This window comes from Setaria viridis, chromosome 1 (genome assembly GCF_005286985.2).
Source record: "Setaria viridis chromosome 1, Setaria_viridis_v4.0, whole genome shotgun sequence".
NCBI lineage: Eukaryota > Viridiplantae > Streptophyta > Magnoliopsida > Poales > Poaceae > Setaria > Setaria viridis.
The window spans coordinates 23,549,891-23,566,455 of NC_048263.2; the positions used below are offsets into that span (position 1 = coordinate 23,549,891).

Sequence of the window (16,565 nt, forward strand, 5' to 3'; positions counted from 1 at the left end):
ATACATATGTAGAACGTCTGATTTGGAGTTCGGATGAGAGAGTTATGACCTCGGGAAGATCTGCACCCAGGAAAACTGGTCAGACCGGTTTGCTAGGGTGGTCAGACCGGTTTTGTGTGTAGTCCGAGTTAGGAGTTGTATTTTGACTGGTGATTTGTTAGGGTTTCGACTCCATTAGGGGCAAGACCTCCCCTCCCTATAAATATAAGGAGCCACGACCGATTGAGGGTATCCAATTGATCACAACTCAATCTATCTTTTATCGTTTTACTTTTTATCCTCTTTACCCTACTTTCCCATCCCTATCTGCTATTCTTCTCCTATCTCCATGGCATGAGGAGGCATCCTAGCTTGCCTGCCGAGCCTAGGGCAACCCAAGGTGCGCCTGCCCCGACGGGATCCCTCCCAGGCGGGTGTTCATTGGTCTCTCGCCGGGTTCACCGGCGAAACCGGTCTGACCGGCCATCATACCGGTCTAACTGGCCTGTGCAGAGGAGCAGCAAGGAGCCCCTCCGCATGCCGCACGTTTGAGTGCTTTCATGTGTTGGCCCTAAATTTGCACCAACAATATGGAAGGAGAGGAATAGGAGGATCTTTGAAGGAAAACATGCCATGGTGATACAGGTGGTGCACTTCTTCAAGGAGATTGCTGTCGGGCAGCATGCTGTAGGAGGGCCTTTGCTGCCTTAGTTTATTTAAATGTAAGAAATGTTAGCATTTTCATTTATGTAATAGAAGAACTGCATTGCTTTCCCTTCTTGTATGATTTGGCAGCGGTCCTGTTCTTCCTTTAAAAAAAAATAACTGTGTTGGTGTATGTACTAGCAGAGGTATTGCCTACAGCCTTCAATCAAGGTAACGTTATATAAATATATCGGCCTGAAATGGACAATTTTTTAGCTCATCGTCTTCAGTTGATGGCATGCAAGAAACCCTGTTATATATCTAAAATTAATTGGCCTCTGATCTTTAGCAAGTTAGCTATTCTTCGCTCTTAGAAGAGTTCGGTTGAAATAATGCAAGCAAAGCAAAAGAGTCCTCGAAAGGTGCCATAGTAGTCCATTTTAGATTTTTTTTGGGTATGCAGCTTGTCTTCTCCTCATATCTTGTACTACCTCCGGTTCCTTTTATTTGACGTTCCTGACAAAGAAATAGAACTGCTTGCAGGTCAAAATTATTGTCTGAAACGTCAAATAAAACGGATCGGAGGTAGTAGTTATCATCCAACTTACTAGTTGGAAACTGGATTCAACGGTTAATTATGAACAAAAATATATATCAAACCAGCTCGAGCTAGCATCGCAAATTTATTATGACGAGCCCACGAAGATAAGCATTTTTTTTCTGATGATTGAAAACTCAAAAAGGAGTTAAATATACACACGGCCAGCTTTATCTGCCCTCAGCTAGAACCGTCGCTGAAGACCCACAAGACACCGCACCGATGCTAGCCACAGTCGGCGACGTCGAGGATGACGTCGACATAACATAAGAATCGAAGCCTTCGATCTGCATTAGCGCCATCATAGCGTAGCTCACGTAAGTCGGCGGCAAGTCAGGGGTCGGCTGGTCACCCTCCAGGTATTGCATCACCTTCCGCATGCCCGGTCTTGCATTAGGCAACGGGTGCGTGCACAACAAACCTAGTTTGAGCACGAGGATAGCCTCCTCCAAGTCGAATTTTCCCATGAGCCGTGGATCCACCGCCTCGAGGATCGACCCACCGCGGTGGTGCTCAAGCACCCAATCAACCAGCACAACACGGTTATCATGCTCGCCACGCTCGATCGGCCTTCGTCCACAGGCCACTTCTAGGAGGAACACGCCGAATGCGAACACATCAGTCAATGGCGTCGCCTTCCCGGTGCGCACAAGCTCCGGCGCAAGGTATCCCATGGTGCCAACCACATGGGTTGTCTGAGCATCGGTCCCATGGTCATACAATCTCGCTAGGCCGAAATCTCCCAGGTGCCCGTTCATCTGTTCGTCCAAGAGCACGTTGCTCGCCTTTATATCCCGGTGGACAACAACTTTTTCCCAATCCTCATGAAGGTATAGCAGGCCTGACGCGACACCTTTGACGATCGAGTACCTTTCGGGCCAAAATATGGCTGGCATGTGTGGATCATGCAGGTGCTTCTCAAGGCTACCATTTGACATGCAGTCGTAGACCAGGAGAAGCTCGTCTTTGCGCCGGCAGTAGCCAAGCAACTGCACGAGATTGCGGTGTCGGAGACGGCCAATGCTCACCACCTCGGCGACGAACTCCCGCACCCCTTGCCTTGAATCATGCGACACCCTCTTCACGGCGATCTCCAAATTGGATGGAGAGAGCACTCCTTTGTATACCCTCCCAAACCCCCCGACGCCCAGCAGGTTCCGTTCCCGGAACCCATCCGTGGCACGATGGAGATCCTTGTACGCGTAGCGGTGGGGCCCGAACTCGTCCTCCCAGTCCTCGCGCACCTCGGCGAACCGGCGCCGCCGCCACACGAAGAAAAAGGTCGTCGCGAGCGCCGCGGCGACGAGCGACGCGGTGGCGAGCGGCAGGACGACGTCGAGGACCTTGGACCGGGGCTTGGGCCCCAGGCGTGGCAGGGCAGGGAGCCTGGAGAGGTCGAGCGGCGGGGCGGGTCCGTCGAGGCCGAAGCTCCATCCGAGCACGTAGTGGTGCGTGAACACGACCCCCGACGACGCCGAGAAGCCGGCGTACATGGCGTCCGCCGCCATGAGCGTGGAGAGGTCGACGGCCTCGGAGAGGAGAGGGTTCTTGGGCTTGGGCACGTGCACGGGGGCCAGCGTCACGTTGAGCTGCTTGGACACGCCGTCGTAGTCCACCCACAATTGCATGGGCTCGCGGCTGTTCAGGCTCAGGTTCCGGAACGCGCCGCCGCCGGCGGCGTCGTCGTAGTAGCCGGCCGGCCGGGCCTGACGCGACACGAGGCTGTTGACGTCGATGCCGACGTGGTTGCTGTTGATGTCGCGGAACTCCGGGGTCAGGATGGTGTCGAGCTCGACTGCCAGGATGGGGTGGCTCGCCGTGCCGTTGGTCGCGTTGAGGAGGCCCAGGTACTGCCCGGCGTTCGCCGTGGAGAAGTCCGTGGTCGGGGCGACGACGAAGGCGAGGCCGTGGTCGCTCAGGCCGTCGTACCCCGACACGATGGCGAAGACGAAGGACGTGGAGAAGGAGCGCGCCACGGATGTCGTCTTGGTGAGGAAGTGCATCGGGGACGGGTGGAAGGCGTGGGCTTTTGTCTGGTACGTGAAGTTGGTGAGTGCGAGGAGGCCGCCGGGGAGGATGGTGGCGAGGCCGTCCAGCGTGAGGTTAGCGCCGGCGAAGCCGTGATAGGCGAATTCCCTGCCATCGTCCAACGACGAGGCCACTTCACCTTGACGGCTCAGCAGTATGAACAGAAGGAGGGCCAGCATACAAAATAGTAGTTTCTTGGACGCTTAATTTGCCTTGTTGGCCTAAAGAAGCTTCGGACGACGAAACTCAGTATGATTCAAGCATATTTTGGTTGTGAACTTGTGATCGGGCGCTAGAGCTTTTAACGCTGTTGGATGCATAGATGATGGTTGTGTAGCTGGTGAGAGGAGGAAGGCCCAGGCCGGGACAGGGACGGAGAAGGCGAGGCTGAAAGATATAAGAGAAGATAAGGACGTGTTATGCAGAAGCAATTAGCAATGCTGTAGCTACTTTGCCTACTACTCCGTAGTTGAAACGGCACCGGAGTAGACCACAGACAATTCTGCGTGGAAGATAGCGAGCGCTCGTATCACAGATGGCTCCTTTTTCAACCGTCTTCGACTTGTTTACTATATCTTCTGAGCTATGCAGGCACCGTGCTCTGAACTTCTGGGTGAGATCGTTGTCGCGCCGTGCCAATGGTGGAAAAAAGGTTGGTGGGCGAAAGAGACCATTCATCTTCCATTCTTCCTGCTGATGACTCCAAGAAAATGATTTCCGTGACTATAGCATGCTTACCCCAGGAATATATTATAAGATTTAGGACCATACATTTTCACGACTGCTGAAATATATCATGCTGTTCTTTTCAAGCATCTTGTTGAGAATCGGCATATCAATTCAAACGCTGCGACTTTCTCCTTACCAACCCATAGACTTCTGCGGGTTGGACTCCTCGATCAGCATGTCACTTTCTACTACTATTTGTAATAGATGAAATGTCAGTCTTTTGCAGAAACAAGACCAATACTGAGTCTTAGTTTACTTTTGGTTTTAGGCTACAGTCACCTCACTTACCATCTAAGCTATGCTCGATGTAAGAAATTACATGGCATTATTGGAATGTGATCTCAGTCAACACCAAAATTAGGTGCATATCCACGGGCACTAACCAACTCAGAGGATATCAACGAGTTTGTTTCTCACGTTGCCGTGATGGCAGACGATCCTGAGGGTTATCTAGAGTCGGCTCCGGCTCCACAGTGCTTAAAAAAGAGGTGAAAAGATGCTTAACATAATCTAAACTCATCATTGGCATAAACTCTGATCAATTAGCGAACTGGAGGGGTTGAAAGTACGACTACCACATCCGGGGGCAATTTATCTACATCTACTTCGAGTTCTTCATCTGGCAGGATCATCTGGATCCTAATAATTTGGTAAAGATCAAGTGCTTCTTCACCTACATCTATTCCTACTGCGACTGCAGAGGCACTCATGGCATTGCAAGGCTCTAGTTAGTCACTAAGCATCTAAAAAATCCACATTAAGATTGATTAGTGATATATAATGATTAGGATAAGCTAAAGATCCGATATGTTTATGCTAGATTAAGGCCTGTTTGGAGCGGGTGCTAAACTTTAGCACACCACTTTTTAGCACCTTTTAGCACTTGGACTCCCAAACAAGGGTACTAAAAGCGGTGTGCTAAAGTTTAGCACCCCCATTTTCTTTAGCACACCCAAGGGGTGCTAAAAGGTGCTAATGGGTGATAAAAGTGGTCCCAAGCTCATTTTTTCCCCTGCTGCCCCCCTCTCTCTCCTCTCCACTTTTCCCTAAGCCAGTCATAAATAAGGGCAATGTAGTCATTTCTCACCCAATGTGCTAAACTTTAGCACTGTATCCAAACAACCCCAAGTGCTAAACTTTAGCACTCCATTTGAGGATGTTAAAGTTTAGCACTGTGCTAAAGTTTAGTATTGTGTATCCAAACGGGACCTAAGTTAAATCTAATAGGCATATCACCATTAAGAAGTAGTAAAGATAGACCGGTGGACCGTTGTTTACAAAATAAGTTACTGGTACTTAGCATTATGATTTCTCAATGCTAAAACAATCCTGTGCACCCATTATGCATAGAGATTCTACAAATCAATAAACGAAATGTTTCAAAAGATAACACTAAGTGCACAGTGCATCGGGAAAATGATAATTAAACATTTACCATGCACGATCTTATTGCTTCAAATTACTATAAATTTATCGCGATTTTGTTTTATTCGTCAATTCAAGCCTCGAAACAACCCCTCTTAAAAAAGGACATTATTTCTTTAGAGGAGAGAACTCTGTGCTACCAGAATATTTGAGAGATTCAGTTAGGACATTGAAACAATCTAATCTAGTGTCTTCAAAACAATCTAGATAAAGTTGTCTTTCTATGAACGAGAAACTCTAACAAGACTTCATTGATTTGATGAAGTTATTGGAAAATCAGACAACTTTTCCACAGTGCTAGTTAATGCGATGAATAAAAATAGAAACGATTAGAGACAAGTACAATCGAGTCCAACTCAATTATTGTTCTACGAAGCAGGCTCTCGTTCACCTTCCTCCAGAGAGATCAGAAATGCCACCGGAGCTCATCGACGGCACATACGACATTACATTCTTGTTCAACTCCGGGCTGTACATCCACTCCAGCATGGTTGATGAGCTGAGGTATGCCGGCGACAAGTCTGGGAGGACCGTGTCGCCGTCGAGGTACTGCATGACTTGCCGCATGGTCGGCCTTGCATTGGGAAGTGGGTGTGAGCACATAAGCCCGAGTTTTAGCACTAGGGAAACCTCATCAAGACTAAACCTGTTTAGCATCTTCGTGTCCGCTGCCTCTGTGATCGAACCATTACGCCAATGTTCGGCAACCCAATCCACGAGCATGGTGCTTTTGTTCCCCTCGCCTTGCTCAATCGGCCTCCGCCCGCAGGTGACCTCAAGAACGAATGCCCCGAAGGCGAAAACATCGGTAGACGGGGTCGCCTTGCCAGTGTGCCCTAGTTCAGGAGCTAGATATCCCATAGTGCCGACCACGTGTGTGGTTCTTGCATCCGATCCATGATCATAAAGCCTTGCTAGGCCAAAATCCCCTAACCTCGCATTCATCTGGTCATCCAAGAGCACGTTGCTTGCTTTGACATCTCGGTGGATGACGATTTGCTCCCAATCCTCATGGAGGTATGATAACCCGGAAGCCACTCCCCGGATGATATGGAACCTCTGAGGCCAATCCAGTGTACTACCCTTGCTACAATCGTATAGGTACCTGTCCAGGCTACCATTCGGCATGTAATCATAGACCAGGAGAAGCTGTCCCTTTCGCCGGCAGTAGCCGAGCAACTGCACCAGGTTGCGGTGGCGCAGCCGTCGCATGCTCGCGACCTCGGCGATGAACTCCTTCATCCCCTGCCGTGACTCGTGCGACACCCTCTTCACGGCGACCTCCATGGCAGACTTTTTTCTGTGGAGCACGCCCTTGTAGACGCTTCCAAAGCCTCCTGCCCCGAGAAAGTTCTCGTCGCTGAATCCTTTGGTGGCATGGAACAAGTCCTTGTAAGAGAACCGGTGCGGCCCAAACGCGGCCTCCCAGTCCTCGATGACCTCCGAGTACCTGAGACGCCTCCGTACCACGACGTAGACGGCGACGCCGGCGGCGAGGACCGCCGCCGCGGACGCTATGGGAAGCACGATCTCCAGCACCTTGGACCGTGGCTTGGGCCCGCTCGGCGGCAACGCCGGTAGCGACGAGATGTCCAGCGCCGGCGCCGGCCCGTCCAGCGCGAAGCTCCAGCCCACGACGAAGTGGCGCGAGAAGAGGATCCCCGTGGCCGACGCGAAGCCCACGTACGCCGTGTCCTGCTGCTGCAACACGGCCGAGAGGTTCGCCGTGGTTCGGAGCAGGGGCTTCTTGGGCCTGGCGACGCCAAGGGGAGCCATGGTCACGGTGACCTCCGCGGCGGCGCCGTCGTAGTCCACCCACACCTGCATCGCCTTCCGGCTGATCAGGCTCAGGTTCCGGAACCGCCCGTCGCCGTCGTCGTAGTAGCCGGCGTCGGCGGAAGCTCGCGACACCAGGCTGTCCACGTCGATGCCGACATGGTTGCTGCTGATGTCGCGACACTCGGCGTTGAGGAGGGTGTCCAGTTCCACGGCGAAGATGTGGGCGTCCCGGTTGGTGTTGTTGGTGGCGTTCAGGAGGCCCATGAACTGGCCCGGCAGCGCGGTCGAGAGGATCTCCCTCGACGTGGTGACGAAGAAGGCCATGCCAGGGCTGCTCAGGTCGATGTACTGCCCGAAGATGGCGAAGACGAAGGTCGTCGAGAAGGACGACGACCGCGTGCTGCCGCGGAACGGTACCGGGGATGGGTGGAAGGCGTGGCCTTTCTTCTGGATGGTGCCGTTAGTCAGCATGAGGAGGCCGTTCGGCGTGACCGCTGCCACGCCGTCGAGGGTGAGATTGGCGCCCGAGAAGCCGTTGTAGGCGAACCGCCGGCCATCGTCATCGCCGCCGGCGGCCGTGAGGAGAAGTAACGCGGTGACCAAGTGGAGAAGCTCGAGAGGCATCGATGCGCAAGAAACGCCCTGTCCCTCCGGTGCTTGATTGATTCGGGTTTGTGAAGTGTAAACAGCGGATGCTTTGTGTGTTTTTGTCTTGGGGTAACACGGTCAAGAGAAAACTCTCTTGTTCGTGTCTGCGGCAGCGGCCGGCGGGGGAAAGAAAATCAGGGGAGCTGTGTAGCTGGCGTGTGGCGTGGGTTGGTGACAATTCCACGAGCACCTACCGACTGAAAGGCATGGATGGACTGGGGTCAACTACGAGGCCTTCTGCAACTGCAATCTGGAACTGCTAGACTGTTGAGTGGTGAGCTAGAATGCGACCCGTTGTCCTTCTCCAACAGACGTGCGTCTACCGGCAGATGAGGACGACTATGCCGTTGTACTTGACTTAGCAGTGTGAGGGCATGTATACGTCAGCCTTCCAGACATGAGTTGTATTTTTATCGAGTTGCCGGAGAGAAAAGGAAGAGAGACTCCCTTCCCTATAATCTCTGTCTCTTACCTAAGGGATGACCTCTTTGGTACTGCCTTCCCTACTTGAATTAGTGAAAAAGTTCTTCAAATCGTGTCTTCCAGGTTACTACGGTCGTTATTAAAGCTTAACGTTTCAGACAAGCAAAATCAGCAGCAAATAAGTTGCGTTGCCCTGTCTGAGACGTTTAACTTTTCTTGGTTTAGGTAGCTAATTCAAATTCTATCGTGATACGCTCAACAGGAGTTCTCTCTCTGTCTACCAGTTTATGCAATGTGTGAAACCATAAATACATATAAGTCAGTGTTGTAACCTTTATTTATAAGTGTCCTTCATGACTTTTTGTGCTGTTGAATGCCAACAGTCCAACAAGTCTCAATCATTAGTCCATTACTGTGATCAACAGTCTTGTCGTAGAATAATGACCAAAACTCAGGGAAATCTTGGAGGGTGACGCCATGAATGAAAAGTTCTACGCTCAACAGGATTTCTTTCTCTGTCTACTAGTTTATATATGCCATTGTGTGAATACATGTCAGTGTTGTAACCTTTGTTAGGTGTTCTTCATGACTTTGTGGCCCATTGAGTGTCAACAATCCAAAAAGTCTCCTCAAGCATTATTGTGATCAACAGTCTTAGTCATCGGTCGCCCGCATCATGAAAGTTTGTTGGAAAATCTTGGAGGCTGACGCCACGAATGAAAAATTCTTCAAGTCGCCTTCCAAGTTACTAGCCAATTAGATCAAATTCTATAGGTGCTACGCTCAACAGGAGATTACACAAAGTCTACTAGCTTATGCAATGTGGGCATACATGTGTAAGTGTTGTAATTAACATTATCAAGTGTTCTTCATGACCTTTTGATAGCAGTAGCTGGTGAGAACTAGCAACGACTTCTCCGACACGTTCCGGATTAATTAGGGCTAGAACACAAACAGACCCTATAACTTACGCCCAAGGTCCATTGTACAAAACCCCTGTTGCGTGTAGCCGATTGCGAGTGTGAGGCCACTGTCGTCTGAGGTCCTACAACGCAAGTCCAAGCATATCGATCAATATCCACGGGATTATACTTGTTTGGAACTAAATGATTATATGTTTTCATGCATGACCCGTTTACAAAGAATTCTTATGGCTGCGTCAAACTGAGGGAAAAGATTCATCATCAAATGAGTATTGTGCAGAATTGACAGAAGTTCAAAATGAGAAGGCCATCTGCAAAGAGAAATCAATCATGTGCGAGTTACTTTTTTGGAAGGACCTAGAAGTGCTAGTGCCCTGATTTCATACACATACTCCCTCCGTCCCAAAATAAGTGGTCTTTTAGGATTCAAATTTTGTCACGCAAAGAGTGTGTCTTTAGCTTCTAATAAGGCGATTCTCAGTGGAGGATTTCATGGGATGGTTTCCAACACTACCATGTTATCTAAACTAAATTTTATTGATGAATGAAATCGTACCTCCAATGCACAGTTTCATGTCACACGGTTTCATAGGTAAGCTATAGACTTTAATTGGGATGCATTTAATTGGACAAAATCAGTTGAGATGAAACTCTATAGTGCTCAATGGTAGTTTCAACGTGTTTCATAGTCGTGGTAATAATGTACACATAGTTTTCATCCCCATGAAACCCATTTCTTCTCCCTACTCATAAATACTACCCTGCCATGCGATCACAATTTCTTACATGTCACCTCATCTAATGAGAATGAAAACCCACTGAGAACGGTTTAATACTCATCTAATTAAAACAACACCCACACCATTAAAAAGGAACGTGTGGAGAAGCGTATAGAGCAAATCAAATGAGCAATTGATGTTATTTTTCTAGTTACAAGGCATATGCACTTATTTAGGATCTATGTTGGTCTCAAACGAATTCGACACCGAACAGATTTAGGGTTCAAACAAGTAACAATGCTCAAAGCTCCTCTCTATTAAAAAAGTGATCCCCTTTACAACAGAGTAGGGCTCCCCTTTTATAGTGTCTGATGGCCTACTTTACATTCCGAAAATACCCTTACTCAACCACTACATTCCTAGAATATGCCATACATAAAAGTTATTGGGATACACGTGTACAAATTGAACTTCTTCACGTGGTCACACTTCCCACGCCGTGCGCCCGTTACCCTCGGGACCTCACCTGCGGGAGCTTGGCTTCTAGATATTCCAACATTGCGAGGCTTACGGCAAAACTCCACCCTCGAGGCAACATTATGGCTTCATCCTGAGGAGAAACTCTCTACGGTTACCCTCGAAGGATCCTGTGTCAACTCGGTTCCTGCACTAAGAACAAATGAAGCCAAAGTAATGTTTGGTGTTGAACCCAAACCTTCGAGGGTTAACATATGATGAATCTTCCAACCTTGCCAACATTCATAACCCGCGAGATATTAATGAAATAAAGAAAATGCAAGGGTTCGTGGTTTCCTCCACGAGGTATTATCCGATTCCTCTGACGATAGCAACCCTCAGATCATGAAGGCGCGAGGGTTACGAGTCCTCTTGCGGAGTTTGGTCTGTAACTTGCGAGGGTCATGCCCTGAGGCTCACAAATGACGTTATGAGGGTAGTGACTTTTTAGGTGATCCCCAACAATCTAGAAAGCCAAACAGACACCATGGGTTTCAACCACAACTAGTATAAGTTATTGGATGGTAATATGGTCATTTCACATGACTACTATTATGTTTGAAATTTTCTAATAGGACACTTATTTTGTGAAGGAGGGAGTAGCGAAGAGTGTAGTTAATATTCCGGTCTCTATGTGCTTATTTCTTCTATTTTTGAAAGGTAAATGGTCATTATCAGGTCATGCAAGAATGGCAGCTGTCAAACAAATCGTTGTATTGGTGGGAGAGTACGTACTACAAAGATAAGGCAGTGGAATGAGAGTGCACTCGTCATTTCGAGTGGCAGCCATTGTGTAATTATTTATTTACCTTATGTGAGTATAGTTGTTAAGAAAACTTTATTTTTGAGTAACCGTTGAGGCTATTATTGTCATTAATAGAATATTTCTTGATTTTATATTATTCAACAGATATTTTGTGCGCTTGTAGAATCAATCTCGAATTAACTTTGGGCCATAAGAAATACCAACATTCCTTCAGATAATGTTTTTTCAGCAGCTTCAGGAACTCATTGCGAGCATCGAGTGGTTATTATGGTCTTTAGGGCCTTGTGTGGTGAGGACGTTTGCATGTCTTCCTTTCTCTTACTGTTTTTTCGTGCATTTTTTAAGCTCGAGCGGGTGGCGAACAATCAAAGAAAGAATTACCAAAAAAACAATCAAGGAAAGAAGACAACCAAAATAATCTTTGATAAAATTTTGTTTTTTAGAGGTCGTTTGTGTGAAGTTGTCATTCTACGGTACCGCCTGCTATTTTCCTTTCATTTCAGATATTATACCATGTTTGATTCTCTTAAGAAAAAGTGGATGGAAAGAATAGATCACTGCATTAGATAGTAACAAGTTGCAGTTGCGCAAGAAATTAACCAATTCTGTGTCTCATTGGTACTTGATTGATTGGTATTCGTGAACTGCAAATTGCAAATCGTTTGCTTTTGTCTTGGAGTAACGCGTTCAAGAGAAAATTCTCTTGTTCGTTTCTGCTGGCAGTGAGTGAGGGGGGGGGGGGGGGGGGGGGGGGGGGGGGGACTGGGGAGCTGTGTGGCTGCCGTGGCCCGTGTGCTTGGCTCATTCCACGTACCTACTACCGACTGAATGGTATGGATAGAATCGAGTCAACAGATGCGTCGACCAGCCGGTAAAAGGACTAGATTTGTCAACAAGTCGTTGCACTAGACTTAGCTAGCAGTCCGGTGATGTGCTCGCTCACAATCATACGTGCCTATAAATCCGTTGTGTTCTTTTGCTCAACATACGTGGAGCAAAATTCACCGACACACGCGTACACGGGATAGCTGAGGTACTTAGTTGCCCAAAAATAAATGGCGATCTCACTCACCTCGCTGCTCCTCTCCCTACCCCAACAATGGCAGCCCGTCCTCTTCGCACTTCTCTCCGCCATTTCCCTGGTCCTGTTGACGAGGATCCGGAGCCGCAGCTCGTCCGGAAAAAATGGGCTCAAGCTGCCACCAGGCCCCGCCACGGTGCCCCTCCTTGGCAACCTGCACCAGCTCGGCCCGCTGCCGCACCGGGCCCTACGGGACCTGGCGCGGGTCCACGGGCCGGTGATGCAGCTGCAGCTCGGCAAGGCGCCGGCGGTGGTGATATCGTCGGCGGAGGCGGCGTGGGAGGCGCTCAAGGCGCACGACCTCGACTGCTGCACGCGGCCCGTGTCCCCGGGGACGAAGCGCCTCACCTACGACCTCAAGAACGTGGCGTTCGCGCCCTACGGCCCCTACTGGCGCGAGGCGCGCAAGCTCCTCACCGTCGAGCTCCTCAGCGCGCGCCGCGTCAAGGCGGCATGGTACGCACGCCATGACCAGGTGGAGAAGCTGATCAGCACCCTGAGTCATGCGGAAGGAAAGCCGGTGGCGCTGGACGAGCACGTCCTGAGCCTCTCCGACGGGATCATCGGCATGGTGGCGTTCGGCAACATCTACGGCAGCGACAAGTTCTCCCAGAACAAGAACTTCCAGGACGCGCTCGACGATGTCATGGAGATGCTATCCGGCTCGGGATCCTCCGCCGAGGACTTTCTCCCCAAAGCGATCGGCCGCCTCGTGGACCGCCTCACCGGCTTCATCGCCCGCCGCGAGCGAATCTTCAGGCAGCTCGACGCCTTCTTCGAGATGGTCATCGAACAGCACCTGGACCCCAAGCGCGCGCCTCCTGAGAACGGCGGCGACCTCGTCGACGTCCTCATCGACCTGTGGAAGAAGCCCTGTGGCACGTTCAGCTTCACCAAGGACCACGTCAAGGCCATAATTTTTGTACGTACACGGTTAACAAATTTCACACTTCACAGTTTTTTTTTTCCGAAAGAAAAAAAAAGTATCGATCAAAGCTAGTAATAATATTAGTCACCCTGATGCATGACATTTTTTTATGAGCAGTCGACGTTCGTCGCCGGTATTGACACGAATGCGACGACGATACTGTGGGCGATGTCGGAGCTGATCCGGAAGCCACGCGTGCTCAAGAAGGCGCAAGCCGAGATCAGGGCTGCGGTGGGCGGCGGGGACAGGGTGCAGCCGGACGACATGACGAAGCTCAGCTACCTCAGGATGGTGGTGAAGGAGACCCTGCGGCTGCACCCGCCGACGCCGCTGCTACTGCCGAGGGAGACCATGCGGCACATCCAGATCGGCGGGTACGACGTGCCGGCGAAGACAAGGATCTATGTGAACGCGTGGGTGATCGGCCGGGACCCGGCAAACTGGCCCGACGACCCGGAGGAGTTCAACCCGGATAGGTTCGAGACGAACGAGGCGGACTTCAAGGGAGAGCACCCTGTTCTGATGCCGTTCGGCACGGGGCGGCGGATATGCCCGGGCATGTCCATGGCTATGGCCACCGTCGAGTTCACGCTCGCCACTCTGCTCTTCGGCTTCCAGTGGGCGCTCCCGGAGGGGAGGACGGCGGACGATGTGAGCATGGAGGAAGAAGGAAGGCTCGTCTGCCACCGCAAGACGCCGCTCGTGCTCGTGCCCACCGTGTACCGCCGCGGCCTTGAATAGAAAGCGAGTGATCAGTATTTGAATGGAAAGGTCGGTGTCGCCAAGGGTAGAAAAGTGTCGTGTAAACCAGCAACGACCTGCCAATAAATTCTTGGACATATAGCTACATAGAGAATAAAGAAATAATTTATAATGACATGTTGCTTGTATAGAATGTAATGAATTACAATAACATTTTCTCGGCCTTTCTAGCGATAATTATTATTTTGTATGTGGATTTTAGGGTTTGGGGTATATCACATTATTTTGCAAAAATAGGATTAAAATGAACTTTTTTCTTCATCATAATCTAAATTTACTATCCTATTAGAACTGGCTTCTATGAAACTAGTTTGTAACCACCTTTTGGAACCGATTTTCATACCAGGTGCATGCAGCGGGTTCAAGAACCGGTAGTGAAAGCTGTATTCACGAAAGGAACTAACGAAGTAACGATGAGCCAAGGGAGAGCGATACACAACTTTCTAGTGACATTATCATGAAATTTGCATCACGGTACCGGTGGAAATGTCCAAGTACTTTTTACCGGCAGGTCATCTTTCGGATCAGAAATTGTACAGTGAGTCGGATTTATATTTGTAACCGACGATATAAATATTTACACCCCGGTTCGAAAGTTCTGACAAAAAATAAAATTTTGAACTGTCCGTATTCCCTTATTGCAGTAGTGATTAACCAAGGCATATCCTTAAACATGAGCAAATGCATCCAACCTTGCCTAATTGACCACCAAACCGTGGTGATCAATTGGTACTAACAAAGGTTAAATCCTAGAGTTCTAGCTTTCCAGGCAAAGCTAGTTTGCATTACACCATAACTAACTGAAAAAATCCATTTCCACTTGTGGGTGAGCCGCCAATGGAAAAATGATTTCTGCTAGCAAATCTCTTAAGAATGAGCTGCCAATAGAAATATATTTCCACTGGCGGATATTGATCCTTCGTAGAAATAGTCTATTTGTAGTAGTGAGCAATTAGTGGTTTGAAAAACGCCAGTTGGAATAAGTTAACTGCCAGTAGAAATGTTTTGCATACCGCTGTTTTTCAACCAATTTATGTTTTTAGGGGACCTTGTGTAAGTCAAGTGACCAAACTGCAGCACACCCAGGTCCATCCATGCCTTAGTCAGGTACTCCATCCATCCTAAAAGGAATACAATTCCAGCTATGTATCTCGATAAGTACTTGTCCAGGTACATAGCTAGAATTGCATTATTTGTGGGACCGAGGGAGTTCCTGGAATAAGCCACCAAACCACTTCAACCACAGTAGATGTAAACATATCATAGTACCACTTCAACCACCGTAGATGTAAACAGATCATAGTATATGAACGAGTATATAAGGATAGGATATATATAGTTGTTCTTTTTCTCGGTTTCGGAGATGGATAGTATCAGATGTGTCAGATTTCCTCGGCCTCGTGGGAGGACATGATGAGTAGGGTGGCGATGAAGCCAGCTACCGTACACTGCTGAGCATCGATGGATCACGGTTCATCTTAATTAGTTAATTAATCAGTGCTCGCTCGTGCCAGCTACAACTAGTATAGCAACGGTATGATAGACTGTGATCAACCAAATTAATTAGTCGTCTTTGATGCGTCTAATGGAACCTTTAGTTTACCTTATTATGATCAGTAGCGCGCGTGTGCATACGGGGCAGTGCTCTAAATTAGGACAAGCTATCTCCAACTCGTCAAAAGGTCACGCCGTTAGCCAATTGTTGCGACCTCCGATTAGGGGGCAGTTCCTCTAATCTAGTATAGCAAATTTAAAGATCGGGTTTAAAAAAAATTGAGCTCAAATACTTATGCTTGTGCCTAAGGATTAATGGGCCAATCAGCCATACCTCCAACCAATAATTAATTGACCATCTCACATCTCAGTCCAGTCACCAGCGTAGTATCATTCCGTGTCTTGCGAGTTTGTGACTCCTGATTGTGCAGGGCAGTGCGCACTGCACACCGATGAGGCATTATCTGGGCTTTGTGTGTGATATCCCACCGTCGTAGGCCCAAAATGTGTCTATCCTTGCTACTCATATTCATTCTCGCGTCAAAAGCACGAATAATGTCTTTGGACCAGCACACTAGGTTTTCCTCAAACAAATTGACTCTGAAACGTCTGTGTCTCGACCGGGCTTAGACCGAAGCTCGTTAGATTATTGAACCAGTTATGTTGTCAGCCGTGACTAGGTAGAAATTGGCTGGAATTTGCACTACTACTTGACGACGTGACCCGATCAGCATAGCCATGTTGGCTGGAACTAGTAGAGACATTGCCTACAGCCTTCTTCAATCAAGGTAACGTTATATAAATTGTTATATAGATCATAAAAAATAAATCGAGAGGGCTTGATTTAGCATAATCATGAGAGCCCCTCGATTTGAAAATAGGAGAAGGGGTTTCAGAAGACAAAAAGGAAAAAAAAAGAAGTAATGGATTGAGACACCTTCTTCTCCACGCGACATGAGCACTTAGTCTTCTCCAGGACGATGCTAACTCCGGCAAGCTTTGATTTAAGTTTGGGTTTGGGGTTGGGGTTAGGATTTCAAGTTGGGGAGGGCATTTTGCCTGCGGGGTCTAATGGATGGCTAGGGAGGCGGCTGGCCCGGGGGCGGTGGTGGGGTGTGGACG

The 16,565-nt window shown here is 48.8% G+C and overlaps 3 protein-coding genes across 3 annotated transcripts; 1 reads left to right on the plus strand and 2 right to left on the minus strand.

Moving 5' to 3' along the window:
* Nucleotides 1-1,326: 1,326 nt before the first annotated feature.
* LOC117841667 (L-type lectin-domain containing receptor kinase SIT2) lies at nucleotides 1,327-3,675 on the minus strand. The gene has a single exon (XM_034722128.2). The coding sequence runs from the start codon at nucleotides 3,427-3,429 to the stop codon at nucleotides 1,393-1,395; it is 2,037 nt and encodes a 678-aa protein (XP_034578019.1). The 5' UTR covers nucleotides 3,430-3,675; the 3' UTR covers nucleotides 1,327-1,392.
* A 1,890-nt stretch (nucleotides 3,676-5,565) lies between these two features.
* LOC117843005 (L-type lectin-domain containing receptor kinase SIT2) lies at nucleotides 5,566-8,031 on the minus strand. The gene has a single exon (XM_034723557.2). It carries the CDS (start codon nucleotides 7,805-7,807, stop codon nucleotides 5,792-5,794), a length of 2,016 nt encoding a protein of 671 aa, XP_034579448.1. The 5' UTR covers nucleotides 7,808-8,031; the 3' UTR covers nucleotides 5,566-5,791.
* Nucleotides 8,032-12,122: 4,091 nt separating this feature from the next.
* On the plus strand, nucleotides 12,123-14,109 carry LOC117844932 (4-hydroxyphenylacetaldehyde oxime monooxygenase). Its single transcript, XM_034725784.2, has 2 exons — nucleotides 12,123-13,181; nucleotides 13,305-14,109. Exons 1-2 carry the CDS (start codon nucleotides 12,234-12,236, stop codon nucleotides 13,926-13,928), a joined length of 1,572 nt encoding a protein of 523 aa, XP_034581675.1. The 5' UTR covers nucleotides 12,123-12,233; the 3' UTR covers nucleotides 13,929-14,109.
* Nucleotides 14,110-16,565: the final 2,456 nt, after the last annotated feature.